At 34.8% G+C, this 15469-nt stretch overlaps 2 protein-coding genes across 2 annotated transcripts; both read right to left on the reverse strand.

Moving 5' to 3' along the window:
- Positions 1-723: 723 nt before the first annotated feature.
- On the reverse strand, positions 724-5083 carry LOC136797898 (uncharacterized). The gene is made up of 4 exons (XM_067054475.1): positions 4632-5083; positions 2283-2563; positions 1521-1731; positions 724-1248 (listed from the first exon to the last, which is right to left on the reverse strand). Exons 1-4 carry the CDS (start codon positions 4987-4989, stop codon positions 752-754), a joined length of 1347 nt encoding a protein of 448 aa, XP_066910576.1. The 5' UTR covers positions 4990-5083; the 3' UTR covers positions 724-751.
- Positions 5084-9511: 4428 nt separating this feature from the next.
- LOC136797929 (ras-related protein Rap-2b-like) lies at positions 9512-10162 on the reverse strand. The gene has a single exon (XM_067054514.1). The coding sequence runs from the start codon at positions 10160-10162 to the stop codon at positions 9512-9514; it is 651 nt and encodes a 216-aa protein (XP_066910615.1).
- Between the last annotated feature and the right edge of the window lie 5307 nt (positions 10163-15469).

The raw sequence follows: 15469 nt of genomic DNA on the forward strand, positions 1-15469 counted from the left end.
GTCTGGTCTGTAAAATACTTCTGTGGCCCATAACTCGGACCCAGTCCATTTTCAGACATATGTTGTGATGTTTTTTAGAATCAATGTGAAAAAACCTTTCCAACAGTATATGATATGACATGTTTTTGAGACAAAAAACTTTTTCTTGCCTGGGAGGCATTCCGGTCTGTAAAATACACAAACAGGTGTTCCGGAAGTGGGTCTGAGACTTAAAATGTTTCTTACCCCCTAAGGTACCACTGTACCAAATTTCATGCTTTCTACTCAAAAACGCACAATTGATGCACGCTTTCCCTGGACTATATGCTCATTTTTAAGTATAACCATCATTCTTTCAAAATAAACAAAAATCGTTTAATTCTGATAAATCTACAGGTCAGAATCTTCATTTTAATGAAAACCTCCGTTTTGGGGGCCGTCTCCGTTTTGGGGGCCATATACTGTAGGGTGAAAATGGACTGAATAAATATTTTAAAGAATACCTTGAGGGTGAAATTTTGCAATTTGAATAGAATAGGGTGGGAAATATCAAAATGGAGGGACCTTCTAGTTCTATTCATCAAGACCTTCTGACAAGATTTTAGTGACTTGAAATATTTTGATATGAACAATTTTAGGAAAAAAAAGAAAATGTTAAGAATATCTCACCCTCGCATTCGGAAAATTCCTAAAAATACTCTCAACCTTATCCAAAAACAAGCACTATTCTTATAAAAAAAGCGCTTAATCCTCTTTATTTATTCCGTGTAAATTAAAGTTCTCCAAACTCAAAATTTTTGATGATAACTTCTGGTCCATTTGGCGTATCGTATCCTTCAAACGAAATTTGAACATCATCATAAGTAGTCGGTGTCGTATTTTCATGCCAGCATTTCTCGTCTCCGTTTAAAAAAAGTTTAACGTAAAGTTTCCCATCGCTTTCTCGTTTTTGTTGAAGTCGGATCTTAAGAAAAGTATTGGCAGCAAATCCGATATCACGATAACAAAGCGTATGAGCCGAATTCCCACTTAATTCGACAAATGTTTTCATACTGTTAGAGCTTGGTATTCGTTCAAGATAAATGATACGGTTTCCTGGGTGTGGATAATTGGTACCTTTCTTTGAGAATGAAAGTAGAGTGTTGTAGAACGATGAAGGAACAATAGTTTGGGATGAGAAATAATCAAAAGAAACAAACCAACTTTCTGGTGGCCAGCTTTTGAGTTCCCCAAAAACTTGATGGATTTTCTTCATTGTTATGATTTGCCCTGGTAAAGAAATTCGAATGATTATTGATCATTAAACCCCTTTATACCCCCACTGTGACTTACCAGCTGGCACACAACGTTGTTTCAACGTTCATTTAACGTTATATGGACATTGTGAACATCGGAAAAACGTTGAAACGATGTTGTGTGCCAGCTGGCCATGTTTGTTCATCAATCATAAATTACAAACTTCTGGTACTGAGTCCTTACTCCTGAGTCATTACTTTTTTTACCAGAAATCAAAAGTCGAAAAATCAGAGAAAATTAAATACCTGGGTAAAACAAATTGCCTTGGATATAACGAAAATTTGAAATAATAACAGGTGCTGGTGGAAAGGTTTCTGAACCGCCCATATCACCCATACCGCCCAGATAAACTTTGATGTTGGTGAAAATTTGTGTAATGTGATGTTTCACTTCTGAAAACCATTTATCGTCAAAATGAATGGAAGTATAAACATCATTTCCGTCCGGTGACACGACCTTTAAATTTAAAAATATTGAATATTAGACATAGGATAAATGCATGTTTATTTATACAGTATAAGGTTTTTAGCACGGACTAGGCTAGTGAGAAAGATTAATACTAAAAATTGATTGTTTAAAATTTTGTTATGTTCAAATCTTTGTGAAGATTTGGCTTGGAAAAAGAAATAGAAAAATTTTCCACTAACCAGAGCGCAGAGGTGCCTTTAACATCAACATCACGTGATCTTTCTATTCTTTCATCCATGGAAACAATACACCTTTTTGACCGTAGTCGAGCGGTCAGGCGTGTGCCACTTTATTATTCAATTTACCACTCTAAACTCGATCTTTTTTTTACACTTTTTTCTGTTCTCTTTAGGCGCGAAAAAAAGACTGGGGCGGTTATAGGGTGGAAGAAATGCCCGCGCAGGAATTGGCAGCTACGGTCGAAAAGGTGTATTAGGTGGTGCTCCAGTCAGTCGTTTTATACATTCATGGCCTTAGATTGTCCGTTAATTTGAAACAAAGACATACAAATCCAAGAATGTAATGTTTGACAAGAATACCTGTCTCAATTTAAATTTGGTTTTCTTCTTTGACGTGATTGTTTTTTCGATATGTCTGTTGAGGTTTGTCTCAGTGTTGAAAGCCGCGTGAAATTTTCTTCCATTGAAAAATATAGAAGGCGTTCGGCAACCTGAAGCTTCCAAGTTACAACCAAGAGTAAAATGAACGGCCTGAGTCCAATATGGCATATCTTCCAATAGAATGAAATCAAAAGATAATTCCCAAGTCCTTGGTTGAACTGGTATGGTCGTTAGTAAATAACTTTTCTTGAGGTGAATTTCTGTAATAGACACAAATGAAAAAATACAATCATGCCAATCACCCAGCTTGCAAATAACGTTAACCTAACGATATATGGATGTTGAAACAAGAATGTCTCCGCCGCAGCTGGGCTACCATTATTAAAGGGTGAGGAGACTGTTAGTTTATCAGGAGGGATAAATGCTATGTAGAGTTTAGTTTATCAAGGCACAAGTTTCACAAAAAAGTTTGCTGGAAAGTGTTGTAAATATTTAGCAATAACTAAATATGAGAATTTCAAGGTTGACAATTTGGTATATTATCATGAATGGCCATGAATACTAATGTAACAGATGTTATGCACTGGAAATCTAAATCTGTAAAGAAGGAGATCCATTTAAGTAACTTTTTTTTTTGTGAATGGTATATTATAGTGGTTTAAAATATTGATGACAAGGAAGTTTTTCATATGAAACTAATGTGTACAACATATTTCGATATCTCCCAAATTCATTACCATATTTCCATATTAGTCCCTTAGGAGACAGCCTCAAGATATTTTGGCACTTTCTTACTCAGATGAGTCTTAGAATAAAATCAACTTGTAAATCTAAGATTTTATTTCCTTAATATGAAGGTAACAATTTTTTTAGACTTATATCATCTGTGAACATGTCTATATGAAATAACGACAATTTTTAGCAGGAATATGGTTACATTTTGTTTTGCATCGGATATTGCTTATTATTATCCATATAGCGGTCATTAAGTAAGCTATTAAAGGTTCAATCGGCGGGCGGTATTGAAAGGTTTTGTGACTCAAATTGTCATACCCGTGCTGAGGAAACTAAGGCACCAGGCTTCAGAGGGCTGAAATATCATTAATCGCCCGGGTATAGGGCAATAACGTCGTTTGCAGCCCGCTCGGAATTGGATTGAAGTCGTTGCATTGAAGCGAAGTGACTAAAATAACGTCAGAAAAAAACACTTTTTGGTCATTTACGGCCCGCTCGAAAGGTGCTAAAAATTTGTTAAAGACATTGCATTGAAGCGAAAAGAATTGGTTGACGCTAGAAAAAAACGTTGTTTGAATGTCCGATATGGATAATAATAGTAATAGCGTTAAGTTTTCGTTCGTTGTTGTCATTAATTCTGCCCTTGCGATTTGATTATCAGCCCTCTAGTGCCATTTGCACCCTCCGCTTCGAGTCGGGCCCAAATGACACTATCGGGCGAATAATCAAACTACGTGGGCAGAAAATAACAACAACGACCTCAAACTGAACGCTATTGTTAAAATATAAAGGTTTCAATAAATCTAAGTTACTAAGTTGGGGCTTTAGGATAATCTGTGGGGTTCGACTGCGACTACGATCTATGCTCTGAGCTATCGGAGGAAATAGCTAACCACATCTTTGTGGCTCTTGCTTAATTCTAAGAAAGGATTAATGACTGAGCCTTGAAATCATAGATTAGTGGAATATCAACGTGGAATATCGACTCTTTCTATCTATCCTTGTATCATGTCATCAAGACAAGTGTCAGACAAAGTCGTTTGTCGAAAGTCAGTGTGAATATAGAATAAACTAGTCTGTTAATTCAGAGGCTGCTGTTCAACAGCTTTCAGCCCTTGCCACCGACAAAGTTTTTTCCTACGCTTCCTACGCCTAACTTCTACGCTCACTTTTCCCGCGTGATATCGATCCAGCTCGACTGCCGTGCTAGTCTAGTGTGAATCTAGAATTTCACTGTTTGTTTTCTTCTTACAGGTTGTATTTCAAAACCTAACTCTGACATTTACGGTTAACAACCTTCTGAAAAGGTGGGAAATCTACTTCTCAATATTTTATGAGAAAAATATATAAATGATATAGATATAGACGATGCTATCGTCCGTTTAAAGGTCAGTAAACGCGGGAAAAAGTTCGAGCGTCAGGGCGGTTTACGGGGAAAAAGTGGCGGTAGAGTTTTGGAACAAAACTGTAAACAGCTCCGCCACTGCTTACTCCACCCAAATTTATCACGCCTCTCCTGAACTATTCCCTTTTTTAGTGATCTTGTGTAGACGATAGGATCGTCTAATATGATAATAAAGATATTATCCTTACCATGCGGGATGTAGATGTTATCCGAGATGAGTGAGGTCGGTTTCACTTTACTCTTGATAAAATGATTCCATCCTTTCTCGTTCTGCAAATCATCTCTTTGGTGTTCTTCATCCATCAACTGATTCAATTCACAAAATTTCTCATCTTTCTTGTGATTGATCGATCCGCATTCTTTATCATTCGAACAAGCCAAAGTACATTGAAGCTCATTCACATTCGATATCTTTAAATAAGTGTACAAACTGTACCGCTTATCCCGAAACGTTCGAATGTATTTATCCTCAAATTCCGCCAAACAAACGTCCATAAGTATAAAAAGTATCAAACATTTTTTGAAAGTATAAAAAGTATCAAACATTTTTTGAACAAAATTAACATTTTTTGCACAAAATTAACATTTTTGTAGAATTTTTTTAACCAACAATAATTCAAACCCGATAAAAATCAAGTTTAAAATTCATAAATTAATATTTCCGTGATACATTTAAAATATAAATTAATAAATATTTTCAAATAGTTTTCATTGAATGACATCTACAGAATCGCAGCAGAAAATGTATGAATTGGAAAGCGGAGGACCATTGAATCGAAATAGTTCATAGATACAAACAGAGAAACTTTGGGAGTTAAAACCCTTGGATCAAACCCTTCATTTATAACCATATTATCATTTTGACTTCTTTTATGAATTTGTGATTCAAGCCACTATGAATAAGCATTCTTTAAGACAAATTTTACCGAAGTCAAAACAATTGTAAAGATATATATCAATTGGAATGAAAGTTTACATTTTTATATCATACACGTTTCAAGCCTTTGGGTATTCTTAACTTTTTAATTTCGCATAGCGAAAGTATTACGATAGTCTTTCGCGGCGGTGTAATAAAAAAATTAGAAAACGAAAGTACTTGCTTGATACGGTGGACGAACTCACCAAAATCAATTTACAAATTACACACTCGTATAACCACGGACGATTTTCGCACTTTATAAGAATCAAATCAATAACTCTTGTTAGACGGTGATATACCTTTCGGTAATTAGTTCTTGCAAAGTAAACAAGGGATGGCGTACAATATGAGCATATTCATTTTTCTTATAAGCATATACTTTATAAGAATCAAATCAATAACTCTTGATAGACGGTGATATACCTTTCGATAATTAGTTCTTACAAAGTAAACAAGGGATGGCGTACAATATGAGCATATTTATTTTTCTTATAAGCATATACTTTATAAGAATCAAATCAATAACTCTTGATATACCGTGATATACCTTTTGGTAATTAGTTCTTACAAAGTAAACAACGGATGGCTTGCAATATGAGCATATATATTTTTGCAAGCATATTAGAGTTCTTAGAAATTAAACAACAACAATTGTTCTTAAATTGGTCTTATTTTTTTTAGCGATTTTAAGCCTTGTTGTTCTTTAAAAATTGTTTCATCAAGGTTCAATGTAAAGTAGATTTCCGATTAGCTTCAATCTCTACTTCTTGTTTTTCCCGTGCAGCTCAAATTCTAGGCGAAATTTTCGACTTTAAGTCGTCTTGTTTTGTTTGTTTTAAGCCTAAGAATGTTCTTAACATGTTCTTATTTTCACCAATTTGTGAATACTTTTGGGCGATTTCCTCCCGTTTCATATCAGACACAATTTTCATATCAGGACATCATCGCCACAAGCAAAGAAATGTTTTTCTTTTCCTCTTTCTGACCAATTTGCTTCACATCCGTGTCAATTCAATATCAAAATACTTGTAAATTAGAATTACTGAGTAAGCAAACCATGTCACTCTTATTCAAAAACAAAACATTTGAGATTTTCTACTGTGTAAATCTAAGTAATAACTTACTAACTTTGACTAACGAAAATCTATTTACATTCTAATATAGTATGAGCCAAGCCTGGGGTTCCGTGACATTTTTTTACGACCTAGCCATTTCTCGGGTAACTTAATGCATGTCCCAAAAATGCATTAATTTTTCCGCCCCAGTTCCAGTCCCTAAACCATAACAAATTATACATTTTTGGAAGCGTATTTGGATGTAGAATACCGTATTCGGTGTAACTTAAATTCTATCTCAGCAGAATTTGAGTTTTTTTAAGAAAACGTGATTATGACGTCATTATTTATGACGTCATAATATTAAAAAGTTGAATATCTCAAGAACCAATACTCAAAGCTTTATGGAATTTTGACCAATGATAGAACTCATCAAGAGGAGGAGAATTCTTTTTAAAAAATTTGAAAATTTGCTGATGTCAGCATTTTATCGCAAAAATTCGAATTCTTGCAATTTCTGCTGACGTCATTAGTTTTCGGAAATACTTTCAAAACTTTTTGAAACATCTCAATGTACTTTATCACTGGTCCAAATTTCATAAAGTTTTGATTTATATTTCTCGAGATATTCAACTTTTTGTATTTATGACGTCATCAATAATGACGTCATAATCAGGTTTTCTTAAGATATCTCTAATTATACTGTGAAAGAATTTAAGTTACACCGAATACGGTATTCTACATCCAAATACGCTTCCAAAAATGTATAGTTTGTTATGGTTTAGGGACTGGAACTGGGGCGGAAAAATTAATGCAATTCTGGGACATGCATTAAGTTACCCGAGTTTTAGTCTATTCCAAAGAACAGTATATTACAAGATATTTTTGACAGAGCCCAGGATGCGGATTAGGTCCGGCAAAACTTTTTGTGACCAAAATAGTGACGCCATAGGCAAAACTGCAAGAGAAAATAAGGGGTAGAGAAATAGCTGAGTTTCAAAAGTCTAAATAAACTAAAATGATTGATACCATCTGATAGAACATGAAATTCTGAGCAGAAAATTGTATTACAGCAACTCTCTGACTAAAACACACAAAGAGATATAGCCGCTTTAAGACCAACTAACTGGCAGCTCTACTGTGATTTGACGTCAAATCTTGTCTTGATCGTGACGTCGGTATGATTTTGAACTTCAAGTGGCTGTATTTCTTTGTGTGTTTTAGTCAGAGAGTTGTTGTAATCCATTATTTTTGCTGAGAATTTCATGTTCTTTCAGATGATACCAATCATTTTCGTTTTATTTTGACTTTTAAAAATCAGCTATTTCTCTACCCTTTATTTCCCCTTGCAGTTTTGCCTATGGCGTCACTATTTTGGTCATAAAAAGTTTTCCCGGGCCTAAACCACGTATTCCCTCTCAAAAATATCTTGTAATATACTGTTCTTTGGAATAAACTAAAAATGGTTAGGTCGTAAAAAAGATGTCGCGGGACCCCAGGCTTGGCCCCTACTAATATGCTAGAAGTTTGTAAAAAACTATGAAATTGATTTACATACTCATAAAGAACATTTCATGGTTTCATAATTTTCGTCAAGGTTTGATTATTGGGACATTTTGATATTGGGCTCTTCCAGAAAATGTCGGTACATGAGGGGTGGAGGATATAGTGTCCGGGGGGTAGTGAAATATCTACAAAATTTATCTTGTCCGGGGGTAAATTTGCCCTATTTGGGGGTAATTTTGCTCTGTTTGAGGGTAATTTTGAATGTCCAGGGGTTCAAAAGTCACAATGTCCAGGGGGGGGGGGGGGGGTAAATTTCCAAGAAATGTTATACATCCTTCACTCCCCATATTGAATTTTTTCTGGAAAGCCTTATAGGATCAATGCTACAATGGTGAGACGAGAGTGTAAAAAATCAATTTAAATGCTTTGCAGCGTCTGAAAAACTTGCCACGATAAATTTAGACCGTCTTAAAAAGGTCTTCCATTTAAGGTTCAATATCAACAGTATAAATAAATTTTCCATCGATAGGTCGGTCTTCTCAGACTCAGACTCAGACTATTTACAATAATATTTGAAAATTAAGCTGCTAGTTTGAAAATCAAACCCAGCTCGATGGTTAATTTACTTTTGTAGATAAATGCTTTGAGTTCTTTATAAAATTAAAAGTTAATACTCATGCCAAAATTTCCTATGCCCTTAACGTCAAACCCTTGACTTGTAAACAAACATTGAAGCTTTCGACGTAAAAGATGCAACGTTTTCAAAACAAAAATTCTGTAGAATGTTGACCTTACAGTATATTGTTATTATACATTTCTGAATAGCCCTAAAAGCCTGAACTTTCAGAAACGATTGTCACTATTAAAAGATAAAACTGCCATGGTTCACTGTAAACCTTGGAACACGATAGAATTTCAGATTTTTGTTAAAAAAGTCAGTGAAGTTCAGAGGCTGTAGTAGTGCACAAATCTTTAGAGTTAAGAGTCCAAATAAAAACCAAATGGTAGACAAATTATTGTATTTTTCAGAAATATATATATTTCATAATCAAAAGTGATTATAAACACCTAAAAGAGTGATGTTACAGTGGGTTAAATCGTTAGATATCACCCGCGCGCCATTTCTGACGTGATCTCGAACGTTTTACCCCCGTCTTTTTGACGTTTATGATTCGAACGTCAAAATTAGAAAACCCCATTCGGCGCGATGCGATTGTTTCGAGTGCAAACACTACCTCGTTTTGAAACCATTACCAAGGTGGTTCAATCCCTTGAGCCTTCTAGTTTTACTTTCATAAATAAAGTAAACTACTTTATCAAGTCCTCTGAGAATCATTTAAAATATAAATATTTTGAAAACGAGGTAAGCTTTGCTCACGACATAATTTATGAAAAGGTCTATCCAGAGTATTGTCAAACTGTACGACTGTACATCGTGTCATTTAATTCCTTTCTTTGTCAAAAGAATACGATTCTCAACTTTCAACAAACCAATCAGAGAACAGTATTTTCATATTCTAACGAATCAAAATTTAGTTCATAGATTTTCTAATCAATAAGAGAAGATCATTTTTAAATTTCTAACCAATCAGAGAATGGTACAACAAGGTTTCTTTTCTTTTTCATCTTCCATCGCTTCAATTGTTATTTGACGTTCGAATTTTGCACGTTTATCGCTCACATTATTATTCTTAAGAATCTCTTTTACACCATGTTCGAAAAGTTCTTTAACGTTATACCCATTTTTTGCTGATGTTGAAAATTGTGCTGGTTGTTCGGGTAGCTCTGTGAAAAATTCTAACCCAGTCTCTATATTTTGATGAATGTCTGACCCATGCTTGTCATATTTTGTCCCCACAACAATAAAAGCCACTTTTTTATCGTTTAATGTCTTTCGAGCTGAATCGTAATACCATTTCATCGAATCAATTGATTTTTGATTCCCGATTTCGTAAACAAGCATAAGGACGTCAGATCTCGCGATATAAAGATCGTCCATTGTCGGGAATTGTCGGGATCCGGCGATATCAATAATTGTAACATTGACTCGTTGATTCATGCAAATAATCGTTTTCATAAAGAAATCTTCCACAGTCGCTTGATAATTCTCGGGAAAATCGTTATTCACCCACCGACGAATAAGTGCCGACTTTCCGATATCGACATCACCGAGTAGTAACATACCGACCGTATCTTTTCGTTTTAACGATTTTAAAGCTGTTTTCCGACGACTATCCATGGTATCTGATAGAATAGCTATTTGTCTGAGCCAGTGAATTATTTCTCCAGGTTTTTAGATTCAAAGATTATTTGAATATTGCTTTTGCAAGCTCCTAAATCGAACGTCGTAACAAGTGAAACAAAGTTAGTTGCACCTTCAGCCAAATTTACAATTAAAGCCAATTTTATCCGGCGTTTACTTTTATCCTTAGCTTAGGCGACAAGTTTCAATTCCAAGTGTGTAATCAAATATGTAAAGATAAAAGCTGAATCTTATCCAAGATATTGCAGTACACACTTACATACAACGTGATCAAATGATTTTAATTTTATCAAGGTTTAATATCTACAAATGAATAAAATGAATTAAAGATTACTTTCAAAAGTATGACAGACAGACAAGAAAAATTGTATTTCGAATTAAAGTCATAATATTTTCATTTATGAGTTCTCCCATTTCTATTAAAATCTCCTATAGAGTGACCTATAAAGCACTTCTTTTGAAGCAAGAACAATTTCTTCCAGGGCTACTTTAAAATTCTCTCTATAAATGAAATAACCCCTGAGACATCATCTGTAAGACCTCCAAATTCAAGTAAATATTCCTTAATTTCATTGTAAAAGAAAATCTAATAAAGTCAGGAACGATTATGCAAGTTTAGTAAATGAGATAAATTCACACGCACAAACTACTTTATAATCATTCTCGATATCACTTGAAAAAAGTGTTTTTATCATGATGCCACTTTCCAAACTCTGAGAAGTGAGACTAGAATATAGAGAGTGAATTTAAAAAAATACTTCGAATTATCAAATTTTCAATTTTCATCGATTTCAAAATCAGTTGTGACACTCCTGTATCACGACTCCCGTAGAACTTCCTTCAACTTTCGTTTTGTTCGCACAATATTTCATGACGTAATCTTTTCTTCTATCTGTCGCTCATTTCGCGCAAAAGTGGAAACCGGCCTTTAGTTATCCACAATTGCTTAAAAATCCTCAAATGGTACAGAGGTTTGATGTTTCCACGGGCTCTCAAACCGTTTTACTGAAACGATAGTCAAGCAAAATCATAATAAATATGGTAAGTCTCAATCAGTAAATTCACGAGAAATCAACCAAACCAATAAACGGAAAATACCAGAGGTCAAAAGTAATACTTATTTCAGTATATAGCATACATGAGAAAATATGTCGATGGGAAACTTTTTAATAAAAACAATTTGATAGACTGTATCAATTACTAACCTGCTTCAAATGATATTTTGATAGCCTCCACATCGTACTGAGAAAGAAATACGATTCACTGATTGCACCCATACTGAGATCACTTAAAACAAGCTGAGTTCTCTAAAGCTATTTTTCCAGCAAATCATATATGCCAGTTTCGCACTGTCTTACACAACTTAAGTCTCTGTTATTAAACGAAGGACGCTCATTATACTGAGAGCTATGACGCTTTTTGCCTTGAATAATTATTAAAATTGTACTAATATTAGACCGGACCAATCAGCAACAAAATTTAACTAAGTTGAACTATTTTGCTTTTGTCTGACATTACGATATGGCGTACTGGCAGCCTCCCACACGCCAAAGCTTTAAAGGAGCGGGCCAACACGTAATGCAAATTTCCACATCTGATATCAGATAATTTTTACAGTGAAAATCAAAATATTATGACTCCTTAAGTTTGGAGCAGCCTCAAAATTCTGTGTTTTCTTTAAAAAATTGTTTGGCCTTGGCGGGTGGCTCCTAAATCAATCACCTAAGGGTAACCTCAAAAACCCAACCTACACAGCCACAAATGGATACTAGTTCGAAATGTCACATTTACCCCTTTTATTTTTGACTACGATCCTTACTGCTTAATAAAATAATAGAATGTAAGGTGCATGACAAGATCTGTCTATCCAGACATCTTATCTCATGTCCTCCTAAAATCCGAAGATGCTCTCTAAACAACATAAGCTCAAACCCAGTCCCTTAGTTCACTTTGTTATGATTCTGATATCACTCACGAGAATGTATCAAATACATCAGTAAAATCGAAAAGTGGTACAAGGGGCTCTGGGAGCGAGACTTTAAACAACACTATATTCGTTTATCAAAGTTAAAATCAACAAGTAAAGATTTTTTCTGAAAATAAAAGCTGATAAGGTCTACTATGAATTTCAAAACATGGCTCTCTTTGTATGGTGTGGTATATGGTAACGACATCAAATTACCATAACAAAATCTTTATAAAGCTTTCAAAGACGTTCAACGTTCTGACGAAAAATGTAAACAAATAGAATGGTAGGTTTGGTGATTTCGAAAAAACTTGAACTAAAAATTAAATCTGTGTTTTTGATATCAACTTCCCAGGGCCGGCGATAATCATTTAGCCCCCTCACTTTTAAAACCGATTAGCCGGCCCTGCTTCCATATTTCAATGGAAGCTAAAAGTAGTATGAATAGTATTTATCAAAATTTGGTCAGAAGTGGCAGGTCTGATGGGTTCCCCGTGAAATGAGTGTGGAAAGTGTTGTTTCATAAGGAATATGTGACTCCCTGTCCATTAATGTTATGAGCTTCTCTCAGATAGATAAAACAATCATGCCACTAGAGCCACTACATCCAAACCATAGTATAAGAAGGCCGCGGCTGGAATGACAACATCTGAATTTCTGTTATTCTATCTCTGTCGTATTTGATGACTATTTGTAGATCAAGAAATCAGTAATTTAGCATCTTCAATGGTAGATTTTATTGGTTTGTCGTTAATACTTACTTCTCAGTGTGTTTGTAATCTTGAATTTAGTTCTTATAATATCAATTTTGGCTAAAAAGTATTATGTCCTCAAAATACCCTTAAAATGTCCCAAATTAGTTCAAGTGATCTATTGGGTACGGATTCAAAGATATCTCGCAATAAAAAACTTGTTGTGAAGAAAAATAAGAGAAGAATTTCAAAAACTATCTACCAATAATAAACTGATAACTGCTGATAATGTAGACGTCTTATAAAGCTCGGAGACAGATATAGAACAGCAATTAACTGAATAGACAATGTGGTACACATTCCAGTCACAGCTTATTCTTTATACTGCTATACTATATCCAAACTAACTATTCAATAGTCTTTAACTTTAAAGGATTGATTTTACTTATCAATATTTCATTTTATTAGACGCCAATGCAATGTAAGAAACATGTCAAATCCCGACCCAAAACATCGCCTACAAGAATAAATCTTTCCGGAAAAAAGGAAAAATTTGGGTAGTTTCATTTTCGATAAGGTGGCAAAACACCCCCTTCTCACAGACCCACTGGGACCCCTTCCGACTGGAAAAATTGGCCGAAATATCGTCCCGGTGGAAAATTTTTCTCCAATTTTTCTCCCCTCTGAAAATAATCAAATAAACCAATCCTCGCTGCAAAATATTTTGCTATTATTCCCATCCCCATTGAATCTTCTAACTTGAAAACAAAAGAATTTAAATCCCCAGCCATAAAAAATATGGGAATATCAATCCCCATCGAGTTTCAGTCCATTATGTTTATCCCCCCTGGCTGAAAAAATCCTACCGGGTCTGTGAGAAGGGGGTGTGTCAAACAATCGACCATTCACCGTCATTAATTACAAGCCTCATCAGACCAGCCATGTGTAATATATCTTATAATGCGAGCAAGGACCATCAACGCTAGTTGTAGGCATGTAAACTTATCGGAAACTAGAAGCGCCAACATAACATAACGATGGAAAGAAATATGTTGAGGGAAATTAATAAATTAGTAATATTTGATCAATAAAGAAACTGGAAAAATAAGCAACACGAAAAAGTGTAAAAACAAATCATCGTAAGAGCTAAAAGACAACATCCTAAGACACTGAGAAGCCTACCATTTCGCAAAGCCGATATCAAGAATCGGACTATTTCAACCAACGCAATTCATATGATTCCAGACTTAGCTTACTGATATTCACAGTGAAAAAAATCATCTTATATTCAAGTATCGAAAGTAGCCGAGGCGATCTTTTTTTCCGATGTGTTCTGAGAGCATATTTCAGCTAGAAATTTTGATCTGTTCGGATCAGATCTTCGAAAATTAATCAGCTACAATCAGTGACAAAATACATGGCACAAAAGGGAAATCCACTGGGAAGTTTTGAAACCACAATCGATTTGTAAGTGCTCTAAAGTAGGTTCGAAAGGTAGGCTTTTAACTCTGAGTTTTAACGCTAGACTTAAGACTTACGACCTTAGGATCTCAGGATCCAAAAGTTCAAAAATGGTCCAGTAGGGCTTGAAATATAGCTTAGAAACCAATAAATCCCTCCCAGATCTAAATAATCGATGAAATCAAGTTGAAGGCCTGAAATTGACATTCTCGCTCGAACTTCAATTTTCGAAAAATGGTAAATTAGCCAAAAGTGCCAATATGTTATGGCACTGATTGTAGAAATGTCTAGAAATGATGATGTGTTCTGACGAGACAGGGGTATAATTAAGGTCATCTAATGTGTTCTAGTTGTCTAGGTAACCCTAGAAATTTTCAGAACACATCTTTCGTGGAGGAAAACAAATATCTTACAAGTTTGTCTTGGCGAACTGCTTTTCCTAGATTTTAGAACACATCAAACCATAAAATAGTGATAAGTTTAGGGAGACAAATAGTGCGATAAAGGTTTCCTATAAATCAGAACACATCATTTGTATAAAAAAATTGAAAGGTCAAAACATTTGGTCTTCTAGAAGATAAGAACACATATTTCTAAAACATCCCTTCACCGGCTGCTTCTGAAGTATTCCTATTTTCAACAAAAAAACTCAACAAGCTAACTAACAACAGCCAAATCTCCACCAAGATAAACTGAATACTTATTACGAAACCTTCGTCTAACATTCATTACATACTATAGTAAAGCAACTAAATCAACGTATTACCACTTATACTCATGGGAGCTAAGTGATTTCCTAATGCAGTAGAATAAAGCATTAAAAGTTTTCCATCCTACTAATTTTGATCTCCAAATTATAGGCTTTTTTATTAGCATTCATTAAATATGAATAATGAACTTTAACCACAGTTTATTATAAGGATTTCCATGTGGGTTAAAGACAAGTTGAGCGTAGAGGATAGATTAGTGTGGGGTGGGGGGGGGAGGTAAAAAGAAAAATATGTTTTACATGGAGGTTTTACAAGGACAAGGACTTCCTATCAAAAGCAATAACCTGACATTTGGTCATTTGATAGACTGCTATCATCCACTAATTCGTGCCCGCTCCTTACTAAGGAGACCAGTCTAAGCAGCCAATTGCCGTTTTCAAAAACTCATTTAGTA

The sequence above is a fragment of the Clytia hemisphaerica genome, unplaced genomic scaffold (assembly GCF_902728285.1).
Source record: "Clytia hemisphaerica strain Z4C2 unplaced genomic scaffold, Clytia hemisphaerica genome assembly, whole genome shotgun sequence".
In the NCBI taxonomy this organism is placed as follows: domain Eukaryota; kingdom Metazoa; phylum Cnidaria; class Hydrozoa; order Leptothecata; family Clytiidae; genus Clytia; species Clytia hemisphaerica.